Source organism: Anguilla rostrata, chromosome 6 (assembly GCF_018555375.3).
Source record: "Anguilla rostrata isolate EN2019 chromosome 6, ASM1855537v3, whole genome shotgun sequence".
NCBI lineage: Eukaryota > Metazoa > Chordata > Actinopteri > Anguilliformes > Anguillidae > Anguilla > Anguilla rostrata.
Window position 1 is genome coordinate 20,024,418 of NC_057938.1, and position 12,759 is coordinate 20,037,176.

Genomic DNA, 12,759 nt, shown 5'->3' on the forward strand with positions numbered 1-12,759 from the left:
AAATCAGTTCAACATAATGACTCATCATAATATCTGCCTTCTGCTTTAAATAGCTGTTAACCATTGCTTTTTTGTCAAGGTACTCATCTCCATCTGATTCCCAGTAAAATAAAGATTAAAAATAAATCCAAAGTGAGCTTTGTAGCCCCAATTTTTCCTTTACTCCTCAACTTAATCACAATTGTAAGCCTCTCCTGTCATTGCAGCACTCTCTGTGTTTGTTGTCAATCGCCACTTGTTCACACTCTGGGTCTGATTGACTAAGAGACCTCCAGCATATGAAAAACTCATAACACTGATGATTGGTGCAAAACAAATACCATGACTAATCATTGGTCATGTTGCTGGTTCTGTGTGTGCTAAAAGGTTTTGCATGAGCTGAAGGTCTTAGTAAATCGTGTGAGTTCATTTCAATTCTCATTTCCACTGCAAATGCCCGACAAATAACAGCAATTATATGAAAATGAAGAAAAAAATCAATTATAATAACTTGCTTTCTGAAGACAGTAATGACAAAGTAAACTCATAAAAAAACATTTAAAAAACCACAAACCGTAAAGTTGCACTGTTAAAGGTTCCGCAGCCCAATCGATAACCGCATTTACAGAAAGTGCTGGGAATGGCACACTGCGTAACGCAAAAGTGCTTCCCCTGGTTACTTCCTGTCCCCTAATCTGTGAAACGGTCTAAAGCATGTATCGCAGGCTGAGCAGAGGTGGCTGGTTCTTACATGGTTCCGTTGGGGTAGACGGCCTCCCCTCCGTCTACATACTGGGTTTGGACTGGGTACACGTGCTGAACCACATGATGGACCTACGGAAAGACAGACATACAGCAATGACTCTTAGAGTACATACACACCACTGGTAACCCAAGACATGCCTGGAAAGAGCGTCTATTGCACCCAAGAAGCACATTACAACAACAGGAAAAAAAAAACCACAGACAAATGAAAGCACTCAGTTGAGCAGGTGGTTCGAGGGGTAATTACACTGTGAATCGCGTTTTTTTGTTGCTGTAAATGTTTGTATGCCTACTTTATAATGATACATTTTCATCAATGCTGTTATTTCAACATTTGTGAAACAATACCATTTGGCAGGAAAAAAATGGTAGAAAAGCGTTGTCTTCACTCTAGCCCCACCCAATTGTGATGTCAGAGTACAAAGGAGGTACTATTACGTAATATAAATGTCAATCAAGATATCCAACCAGAAAATTGTTGCCGCCCACAAATTCATCTGTTTACTTTTTAATACGAGAGAACACTGTTGGCACCTGATCGCCTAGATTGGTTTTGGCCGAATGTTTTCAAAGCGGTAAAACATGGCAGCCTGTTCAGTCAGGCTGAAACAGGGAGTTCCAGGGAATTACTCTTTAACCATGACTTTCTCCCCTTGGAGCGAAACCAAACCAAACGCTCATTTAATCAGGCAGGTCGAGCCTTAAAGAGACCTACTGGAGTTTTTCTAAAAATATTGTTCGGTTTAGATTGGCCTAGACAGTTTTTCTGTGCGATGAATGTTAAAACAAAAAAATTACTCCAGAACAGCTTGTACAGTGATGGTATGCCTCAAGAGACTGTATGTGTGTATATTTATCAGATTTTTTTAACTATATTTTTGGTTCTATACATTTGCTGTGCTGCATGCAGCCTGAGACCACTGTGCTCAATGAAGCAAGTGGCATTGCCTCCTACATCAGCAGTGCTACATATGCAAAAAAGAAGTTACTTCAGTAAAGGTAAGACTTCAAAGCAAGAGACTGCAGAAGCCATGCATATTACAGACAGTAGATGGCAGTACAGCGCCCCTGCAGTCTACACAGGTGCGCATTCACGCACTCACACACACATGCACACACGCGCACGTGCACTCACACACACACACACACAAAACTTCCTCCAGACCCTGGTTTTCCAGAAGAGTTCAGGTCACTGGGACTGGAAGCACTCCTGAGGGTCTGTACATTGCTGTGAGTTTGACTCAGCCTAGGTTTACCAGCTGCTACAGCTGAATCCCTTAGCTCAATTAATTATACACCACTGCTTCACTCCGTAAGAAATGCTAACACCTGTGTTCGGATTCATAACTGAAAGCTAAGTGCCGGGCTCCTTGTGCTTGGAGTGAATCGGTCTGTGTGCTTTATCTCTGCTTGTGAGCCCAGCTTTGGATGTGTCTGAGAGAAAGAATCTGATACGATAGCGAGCTCCTGCTGAGGCTGAGCACTTGTGCAAGACGAGCGGTCGGTCGCTCCTGTCCTTTCAAGTCGGAGCCGGCTTTTTTGGAAACGGGGCGGCGGTGCATGGTGGGATACCTGCTGGGAGGCCGGGACGGGCTGCACCACGGGGGCCTGGACGGAGGTGGAGGTGTGCAGCACCACGGTGGAGGCGGAGTCAGACCCGCCCTCTGAGCTCTGCATGCTGAACACTGAGGGAGAGAGAGAGAGAGAGAGAGAACACCACATTCAAACCACTTGCCTTACCTCCATTTCAGAGGCTGCTGAAAACACGAATGCATGAGAGACAGGGAACGTGTGTGTGTCCTGTCGCTCAATAAAATAAATACAATAAAGATCTAAAATACAAATCTGTAAACATAAATACAGCACAAAACATTACGTATGGGAGACAGTAATTCAAGTAGTTCAAAGTTGAAACAGTTGAAACAATAAAGTAACAGGAGAAGAAACAAATCTCAACGAAAAGGTAAAAACCTAAAGCATCAACATAACTCAGTATCAGAAGTCTATGACTTCCTTAGATTTTCTTCACTACTTAAAAAAAAACACTTGTTAAAAATACTTTATATTTCATAGCAAACTCATCCAAAACACTGGGGAAGGCCTTTTAACTGAGCAGTACTGTAAGCTGTAGTTACATTCCAACAAAAAGCGCAGGTCTCAGCTGGGCCCACACAGAGCCCAGCTGTGCTAGCAGGAGCCACGCGAGCGCACTAGCATGCGCCGCCCGCCCCTCCCGCCCGAGAGCAGTCCGGCAGTCCGCCGTGGCGCTGAAGGAAAGCGCCTCTCGCGCGGTAATCGCGGGCAGACCGCAGTCCCCCGACGCGCCAGCGGAGGCGCTGTCGCGCAAAGAGGCCTTCAAACTAAAATTACAAGGGGGGGGGGAGGGAGTGAAATGAAAGAGAAGGAAAGGGAGGGAGCGGGGGAGAATACGGCCGAATCGCTCCCTCCAATGCTCTCGCCGAGGCTCTGAATCCCCCCCGCGTCCCCCCCCACTCCCCCACCCCCCCACCCCCCCACCAGGGCCCTCGCACCGTGCGTCGGTCGCTTCAGACGGGAGCCTTTCTCCAGGGGCTCCCATAATCCAGCTGATATGAGGAAATTCCCCAAAGCTTTGTAAACGTTTTGCCAGTTGCCATGGAGAGGGATCCATGGCGACCACCCTTAACTTTGCCCCCTCCCCCTCCCAACCCTGTGCTCCTGCCTTTCTCTTTTCTTTTTAAAGCTCGGGCAAGTAACAGGAGCGTGACAGGGAGGAGAGCGAGAGAACAATGGAACGAGAGGAGGAGGAGGAGGAGGAGGAAAAGAGAGGCAGTGAGAGAGAAGGTCGGCGTAAAGGGGGAAGGCCTGAGAGGGGGTGAGAGACGGTATGAATGTGTGGGAGGGAGATAGAGAGAAAGAAGGAGAGCGCTCTCTCAGAAGCTGAGGGAAGCCCATCTCCAAGGCCGGTTGATCTCGACCCGAAACGCCGTCGTCATCCAGACGCTCGCCAGCTTCCCCGAACCCAAACGAGGCCGCCAAAACAGCCGAAACCATCCGAAACCATCCGAGACGCTGTCAGAAATAAAGGCGGAAAATTCCGGAATCGTCTCATGCGTGTCCCAACCGCTGTTGTTTTATAGCCATCTACGTTCAGAAGCGTCACAGGCTTTTTTTTTAAACTGTAAGAGTCCCACTGCACATCTAGCCAACAGAAGGCGACCACACAGTTGGCTCATAAAAAAGACGCCAGGTGGGCCATACCCTGCTGGTTATGGATGGATGTAGCTTGCAGCCATTAACTCTGCATACAGTAGCCTATATGTGCAGAATCTCACTATTGGGTTAGCTGAAATTTCGAGGGGCAGCATTTCAACAAACAAGCTGTTTAACATAACATAACATAAAGCGTCGCGTGATTATGAGAACAGGCCCTTCAGCCCAACAATGCTCGCCATTTTCTCTTTGCTTCTCAGACTCGGTCACGTGGTCAGTAACTGGCTCAGTCTCCTTCTCACTTTGAGTTTGGCAGGGTGATGGAAGTATGGGCTCAGTTAAACTGACTGTGTGTGAGTGTGATGTGCACACGCGCGAGAGAGAAAGAGCGCATACATTTCTAGCTTATTCCTAATACAGCCCTTACGGTAGCTACCAAATGTACTGTGACGCTTAAAAAAAAAGTCTGCATGTGCACCCTGAGATCGCCCGCTAGCTGAACGCGCCGTCGCACGCTAGCGCGTCCAGCGCACGGGCGCGGCGACCGCAGAACCACGGACGACCGGTCGACCGGAGAGCTGACCGGCGCTCGCCGCGGCCCTGCAGACCGAGGCCCCAAGACGCCCTGGCCAATCGCACGTCTCCGCGCTAAGACCGGGTGGAAATACGCCACCTGACAGCAGGGAGGTTTTTCCAAATTTCTGGAGTAGCGAGCCAGGTGTGAAAAGTAACAAGTCAGGGGCTGTTTTGTTTTGCTGCGGGGGAGACAAAGTGTTCCGACGCGCAATTTGTGTAACGCTAATTAGCAAACCGCGAACACGCGTCTAAAAGTAGCCCGTCAAACAGAGGCCTGTAGTCGGCTGTTTAGCTCCCAGGCGACTCCGAACGCCGTCTCCGCCGGTCGGCCTTCTCCCTCTCCACAGCCACCGAAAAACAACGGGCAACAACCGACCCCCCCCCCGCCGCCGCGAGGCCCGGGTGGACGCGGCGGGGGGTCTGGCGCTACGCCTCCGTTAGCCAGCGGCTGGCGGCAGAGCTGCCCTTTAAAAGCGGGCCTCGTCCTCACGTCCCTCGCCGGGGGGAAAACAAAAGCAGCTCGCGACGCGTCGTTAGAGCCATTGTGCTCGCCGCAAAGGGGAGCGCCGTAGCCGTTGACCAATTTCCCTTTTTTTTTTTTTCTCTCCTTATAAGTCACCTGCTTTTAACGAGGAGGAAAGAAAGGAAACGTTACGGAGACCTCCGTAATTACTTAGCCCCCCGGCAGTATAAATGCATAGCTGCTTGCGACTTGGTTTTGAAAATGCGGGGGGTTGGGGGGGGGGGTGGGGTTAAGCAGGTCTGTCAATGACAGATCTCACTTAAACAGCTTGCATCCAGAGAAAAACACATACAGATGTTCAATTTGAAAAAAAAAAAAAAAAAACAGGAGTCCGCAGTCTTGGCCTTTGTTTGCACCGGCCTGCGCTGTTTGCGGAGCAACAGTGGTTGCCAGGGGCGACGCAGTCCACTCCTGTTTTCAGGAGCCTGTTGCTAGGTGACCGACGGAATACTTCCCCAAACTAAATAATTGCACCACTCCCGCTGATTCGCTAATATTTCACATTAACCAGAAACCTGCTACAGCAAACACAGGGGCTCTTTTTTTTTTCTTTTTTTGCAGATGCACAGGAGGAGGCGGAACAGAGGGTTGTGACAAGAGAGTCGTTCTTCGGCCGAGGAGAGACGCAGCCTAACAGTCACAGCCGTCTTGAGAACGTTTAGCCTAAATCGCCTCCCTGCCCCCCCGCGGCCGCGGACGGCGCTTCTCCGTTTTACCGCGCGGCTCAGCGGCAGAAAGGGAGTTAGTGCTAAACTAATCAGGTAAGGTAAGATCGACCCGCCCGGGCCGCCGTTCCGAAAACAGCCCCGGCCCCGGCTCGGAAAGACGCCGCTTCCGATTTCAGCTCTCCGGCCTCCGGCGACCCGAGCGGGGGAAAAAAAGCGGCACGCGTCCCGGGGCGGGAGGGACCCTCTCCGGCGTGCCCAAACCCGTCGCGAAAAACAGCGCGAAGACGAGTCCCGCGCCGCCGACGCGGTTCCGCGCACGCTCGCGCAGCTACTCGACGGGAAAGAGACGTCCCCCCTTCCTTCCTCTCCGTGAATTTCGTTACTATCGTCCGTAGCCAAAGACACCCCCGGGGGGGGCCTCTTCGGCCTTTGTTTAAACAAGATTCGAAAACGCGTCCGTCTGCGCTTTCCTCCGCGGCGAACGTCCCCCGAGCGGCGTTCCTCTCCCCCCCCCCCCCTTACGGCGCTGTAACGTTCGGTTACCCAGAATGCCTTCCGTACTGCTGGATTAGAGGGCCTCTGGGACGTCCGCCGTGCGCTTCCATCCAGCCCGAGTGCGGTTTAAGCAGCATTACAGCTCCCAGTTGAACGCAGTTTAGTTAGCATTAGCGCCCGCAGCCTACGCAGAGTTCAGTCGGCGGAAGCGCTCTCAGCTGAGTAGTTAGCATCAACGCTTGGAGGATGAGTGCAGTTTAGTTAGCATTAGCGCTTGAAGCCTAATCACAGTTCAGTTGGCATTAAAGCCTGTAGCCTAATGAGTTTAGTTAGCCTTAGCGCTCCCAGCTGAGCAGTTCAGTTGGCATTAATGCCTGGACCATGTGCACAGTTTAAATGGAATTAGCGCTTTCAGCCTGACCACAGTTAAAACAGAAATAGCATTATTTTAAGGAAGAACATGGTGTGCTGTAACTCATGTGGTTTCTGTCAGATCTGAGAATGAAGAGAAGCATACATTTTGAGTCAAGCAGTTGCAGGACTTTGTGACCGCAATTCTACTACAAAAAATCATCAAATTACTATTCCAGATGTGAATACTGTCTTGTTAGCAATGGCATTTGTCAGTAACACCCCCCTATGGTCTCTGACAAGTATGTCACTGAGGAGTAGAAGTGTCCCGGTGTGCAAATGTGGTATGGAAATCCCATTAAATGCACACTCCATGGGAGTTTTTTTCTGTTTATAAACTTCAAAAAAATGTTTTGTGGAACATTCCTTTCGCCAAATCTAGATTCTATAAAAAAAATAGGCTATTTTTCATAGGGTTGGCAGCCGAAACCCGATACCACTCTGGCACCAGTTCCCATATGACCAGTACCTACTGGACCAGATCGGAACGTAGATTTCGGTGCCTGATTTCTCAAAACCTCAAAATCTAAACACTATCCAATCCACAATTTTTCCGTAGTGTAAAGTTGCCCTCCAGGTGGATACGTAGCTAAATGAACTCTAGCCCAGTGATGGGGGGCACCAAAGACCATTTTCATGCCATGAAAAACCCTGTGAGTGGATCCTTAGCAAAATGCATTAAAAGGCTAATATTTAGATATGGACTTAAGGCTGTTTTATACTTCTGCGTAGTACGCGTAAAAATGGGTCTGCGGGGTTGTGCGGAACGTGCGGCATGTGCGACGGTTGCAGACCACGGCCGCGTTGAGGCCGCGTACCTCCTCAAAAACGTAAAAGCGCGTAGTTAGCGACCAGTGCTCGCATACGCCGTAAAGAAGATGATTGGTTGGACTGCTGACGTGAGGTCGCTGGCATACGGCTCTGGCTAACAGGTTATAACAGTGTCCAACATGCAATAATATGCTAAAGCTTGTCAGTGAATGACTTGTGCAACAGTTACAGTACTCATTTGTGATGTGGGCAGTATTTAGTCGTTGAAATATAAAGACGTGGCTTAGAACATAAGGTCAGACACAATCTAATCTGCTGCCAACCTGTGCAACATGCGCCAGTATAAATGATCTGCCTTCCGGTTCACACGCAAATACGAAGTATACCACAGCCTTTAGGCTCATATTCAGGAGAGCAAAGCAATTCTATCACCATTTGTCTTTAACTTTGAAGAAATTGCCAATACCCCACCCTCAAACACCATTTTTCCCTGCAACATTCACCTAAATTAACTCTCCAGAACTCTCCTAGAGGTTGCGAGTCTGCTTACAGGAATTAATGAAATTAGGCAAAACTTTCAATACTTGAACTATGGAGGAGGTAGAGAGAGAGAGAGAGAGAGAGAGAGAGAGAGAGAGAGAGAGAGAGAGAGAGAGAGAGAGAGAGAGAGAGAGAGAGAGAGAGGGGAAGAGGCTTGCATGTCTTTCAGTGGCACGCGCAATCTCTCGGACAAAGAAGGACGCCCCAGAATGAAAACAAACACAACCGTAGAGCTTTGAGAAGACGCTTCACGTGGGGGACCTCGCGGTCGAACCCTGGAGGGCCGTCGCGTCCAAAAGGTTTTCGACGTGCTCCCACGCTTCAGTGCTTAATTTAAGACGCCGAAAGGAAATCGCACAAAAACAGCGGAGACCGCAGTCCTCTACTTTCCTGCGAGGAGAGGGGTTAGCGCGGCGCACGCTCCTGTCCAACGCGCTCGCGGGATCACATCTGGAAAGCAGAGAGGGCATCGATCATTCCGCAAACCGTGCAGCCTGGACCGCGAACAGGACCGCGTGGCGCTAACGTCACCCTGGGGGGGGGGAACGAAACGTGCGCAGAGCTGGAACGGCTACCCGTCAGCGCGCTGCAAATCGAGGCTGGCCGCGTTAGGCTCTGCTTCGCCTTGGCTCCAAGTTCTCCTCAGAGAAGTCGATCCTCATGGCGAAGAGAAGTTCACTGAGAGCTTTAAGAACTGGGGGGGGGGGGAATCATAGGGAGAAGGGAAGAATGAGCTTAGCCTTCTTAGCCAAAAAAAAAACTGGGACTGTTAGTCTGAGGGGAGAGTTAAAGCAATACACAAACAAGTCCATGACGACCTCATCTCCGTGACCGCGACCTGCCAGCTCAACCTGGTCCGACCGACACGCTCCCCTTGGCGACCGCGAACGCGGCGCACCTCGAGCCTTCCAGACGAACTGGTCGACAGCGACGCGTCTGAGAGAGCAGCTGCCTTTGACAGCGTCGCCAGCCCGGAGAAGTCCCGGACAGTCCCGCCACTGCGAGACTTAAGGGCTTAAGAGGCAGCTGCGCTACAGCGCCGCGGAAACAGCGACCCTTCACTCAGGTCTACACGCAGCTACCTCTCTGCAAACGGTGGGGAAAACTGGCACCGAACGCACCGGGTTTCTGTCTGTACGGCGTCAGCAGACTCAAGCTGACCCGCGGGACGTTACGACCTTCTTCATCCAGCATTGGAACTGAGCCACAGCATTAAAATAACTGAATACTGTGTACAAGGCAACAGGACAGTACTGCAACTTACAGTGATGTTCAGCGGTTGTTCTACAGAGGCGGTAGGGGCGGTAGAATTCAAGAGACTATAATGTATTTCGTTGCCTGATTCGCAAAGGTAAAATCAATCTTGCCTCCAGCAAGAGACATAAACCATGCAATAACATAAAATATGAATTGCAAAGGTCCAGTAGGCTAATAAGTAACCATCGCATGATTTTTCGCCTTGCACATCAACAGTAGTGCAAAAACACAAAAACACATGAAATAAAACAGACAAAAACAGCACAATTAAATTGTATGGTTTGAAAAGCAACTACCCTGTTAAAGTAACAAATAAGTAGCAACACACATCATCATACAACCTCTGACAAACAATCAGACCAAAAGGCTATAACTTTCTACTGCACAAGCAGCCTCGGTCATTTGAGGCTACATGTGTGGACGCTAGTCGCTGAGTTATGGTTTATCGTTATAGGTAGGCTATTGTTATAGCGCCACTAGAAACTGGCCTCTAAGGGGCTGAGTCGCACAGACGTCTAATATGACTCGTGAAGCACGTCCACCGGGGAGAAAAAGTGCTTCAGAGGAAGGACAAGAGCGGAAAACCAGCAGACATTTCGGCTCCTGACACCTGCGTCAGCAAAGCCGCGCTCTTCTCCCGCCCTGCGCCAGGTGCCCTCGTTAAAGACGAGCGCTGCCAGAAGGGCTTGAAAAACCCCTGTCACTCAAATCCCGGCCCGCCATCCATCAGAACTGCTGGTTTCTCCACTCTCCCTTTACCTGGGAGGCAGGTGTGAAGACGGTCCAGGCAATCAGGAGCACAAATTAGTGTTCCACCTAAGATTTTTTTTCCAGCAGTGGCGCAACGCAAGGGTTCTCAGGTTTACGGTGTAACTCAATGGCCCACTCCCAAACGGAACCCTCTGCACTCACGGACTATGGACTCGTAGACTTTAATATTTCCAGGGACGAGCGGGCAAGGGCTTGAGGGGGTATACAAAGGCTGAAATGGGACTAGACTTCTGACATCACCCAGTACGAGACACATTGCTGAGAGACGAAGACACAACCGTACAAACTCAAAACACCACTATTTGTTTGACTCCTGTTTGAAACAGGTAATTTTGTCCACAGAATGTGATTCAGCCAATGTTGCATGGAGGCACATACAACTGATTCTCGGAACTTTTTAAAATTTTACTAGCAGATTCGTACGTTCACCGGTGTTGGAGCCAGCATCTCATCTGCACGTAAAGCCAGTAATCCTTCACTTGTACGTATTTACCGCTCCGTACGGAGGAGCTGGGATAACGAACAACGCTGCGAGTGAATCCTAGAAATCTTCCTGAAACAAATAACAATGATGAAGAGTTGAAAAATTGTTCCTGTGAGAATTGACATAACATTATCGGATCAGCAAACCATCCGGTGCATAAACTGGGGGAAAAACAGTAACCAACAGTATCTAACATTACAAATCTATAAATTTCACCATTATAATCAACATAGGCAAAACTACGATATGCAAGACCTAAATTGCGTGCTAACTCGCTACACTCATGGTTATATTTTTTATTCAGCTGAATGTGAGCTACTGTTACACAGTTAACAGCGGAGGCTAATAGCTAACAATCTAGCTTAGTTTGTCATTAAGTGTTTAGTTAACAACTAGCGAACACATTATTTGTTTAGGGGTATTATTTACAGCGCACAACATTATATTTCACTCACAAAAACATCCTCTGCAGTGTCGCTTGATTCTAAATCAGAACCGCGGCAAATCACAACACTTCTATGGTGAACAGTGTTCTTCTGCCTTCACTGATTCACACTGACAGCCTAATATCTCTGAAAAAGTCAAATGATAATAAATGTGTCCTTCCCATTGGCTACATGTATTTATATATTAGAAGTCACTGAGCCATTTTGATTGGTTTGAAAAGTGCAGTGCGGTCATCAAAAGTAACAGTTCTAGGTTATAATGGGTTCGTTCGCATAATACTAATACCGGTGTGAGAAATGAACGAATAAACTGGCAGAGGCTGATCCATAGTCCTCACCCTGATTTCACCTGGTGGGGGACAAAAAATATTCCAGGTGCTGGAAATCTAGCAGTGACACTGCGCCGTTATGTAGCCCTGCCCCAAATCCAAATCCGGCACTGGTTTTCTTTTCTCCTCCGGTAATTAACTGAACAATTAAGCAGCGTTTCCCCTGCATTAGTGGTAACCAACCATATGGCTGGAGATCTACCATCCTGTAGGTTTTCGTTTCCACTCTGTTTTGGCACACCTGACTGCGCCAATTAGCATCTCAATGCAGATCTTTAGCCGCTAAACGAGCGGTGCTTTGTTAGGGCTGGAGGGAAAGCCTACAGCAAGGACAGATCTCCAAGAACAGGGTTGATTACCACTAATGCAGGGGAAACACTGCTTAATTGTTCAGTTAATTACTGGAGGAGAAAAGAAAACCAGTGCCGGATTTGGATTCGGGGGGCCAGATGTCAGGTTTAAAAGGCACTGTGTATTAATGATGAAACTACCAGCTAAAGTCTGCACTTGCTGAGAAGGGGCCAAAGTTAAATAAACACGCGTTAGCACACAATGGAGCGGGCTAATTACGGAGCCATAGAATGCATCGCTGATAGACTCTCCGTACACACACACACACACACATATGCTGGGTCACCTCTTCAGTCCCGAGCACCTGTCTTCACCAGCTGCCCGAGCCACGCAGAGCTGAAAAACGTGACTTCTCAAAAGCTCAGTGCTCATCGTACGCCACATTCCTCATTACAAGTCAGCGCAATGTTAATTGCGCTGACTTGTATCTATTGGCTACGGATACACGATATTGAGGCTGATATCAATCAAATGGTAAATGGTAAATGGACTGCATTTATATAGCGCTTTTATCCAAAGCGCTTTACAATTGATGCCTCTCATTCGCCAGAGCAGTTAGGGGTTAGGTGTCTTGCTCAAGGACACTTCGACACGCCCAGGGCGGGGTTTGAACCGGCAACCCTCCGACTGCCAGACAATCGGTCTTACCTCCTGAGCTGTGTCGCCCCATTAACAATCAACAATATCGGTTTGTCCATGTTGGCTGATGACGATCCTGTTTCACACTATAGCTCAAATCCGAACCTGCAACCAGGTTTTCACAGTCATGGAAGAAGTTGATGAGCGCAGATTTTATTTGTGTAACAAAATATTTTACATATTTTATACTACTTTATTATTAAGCAGAGAGCTGTGATTGACTCTGCGTAGGTTGTATAGTAATAGCTTTTCTTCTGAGTTTGTCTGGCAAAATGATATATTAAAAATAAGTGATAAAAGATCCACAAGACTTTGACTGATTCAGCAAGATGTTTCCACATAATTTACATCATCAGTGGTGCACTGAATGTGTTGCCTCATTCAAGCAAAGTCTACATTTTAACAAAATTATTCACACCACTGATGAAGATGAGCAAAGAGGGAAAAATTACTGTACAATAATACAGACAATGAGCTAAGCTATGCTAAAACAAACTGCTAAAACAATCTATAATTTTATAGTAGTAAAATACCTCAAAGAGAGAAATTTTGTTTAACAATA

General features: G+C 48.2%; 1 protein-coding gene across 2 annotated transcripts in view; it reads right to left on the reverse strand.

The window, feature by feature from the left end:
- LOC135256787 (DNA-binding protein RFX2-like) overlaps window positions 1-12,759 on the reverse strand; it is a 43,864-nt gene that overhangs the window by 22,756 nt on the left and 8,349 nt on the right. For both annotated transcript variants that reach the window (XM_064338927.1, XM_064338928.1), the window contains exons 3-4: window positions 2,317-2,429; window positions 731-813 (exon numbers count right to left, since the gene is read on the reverse strand). In XM_064338927.1, coding sequence (XP_064194997.1) covers window positions 731-813; window positions 2,317-2,429 — 196 coding nt within the window. The remainder of the gene's footprint in view (window positions 1-730; window positions 814-2,316; window positions 2,430-12,759) is intronic.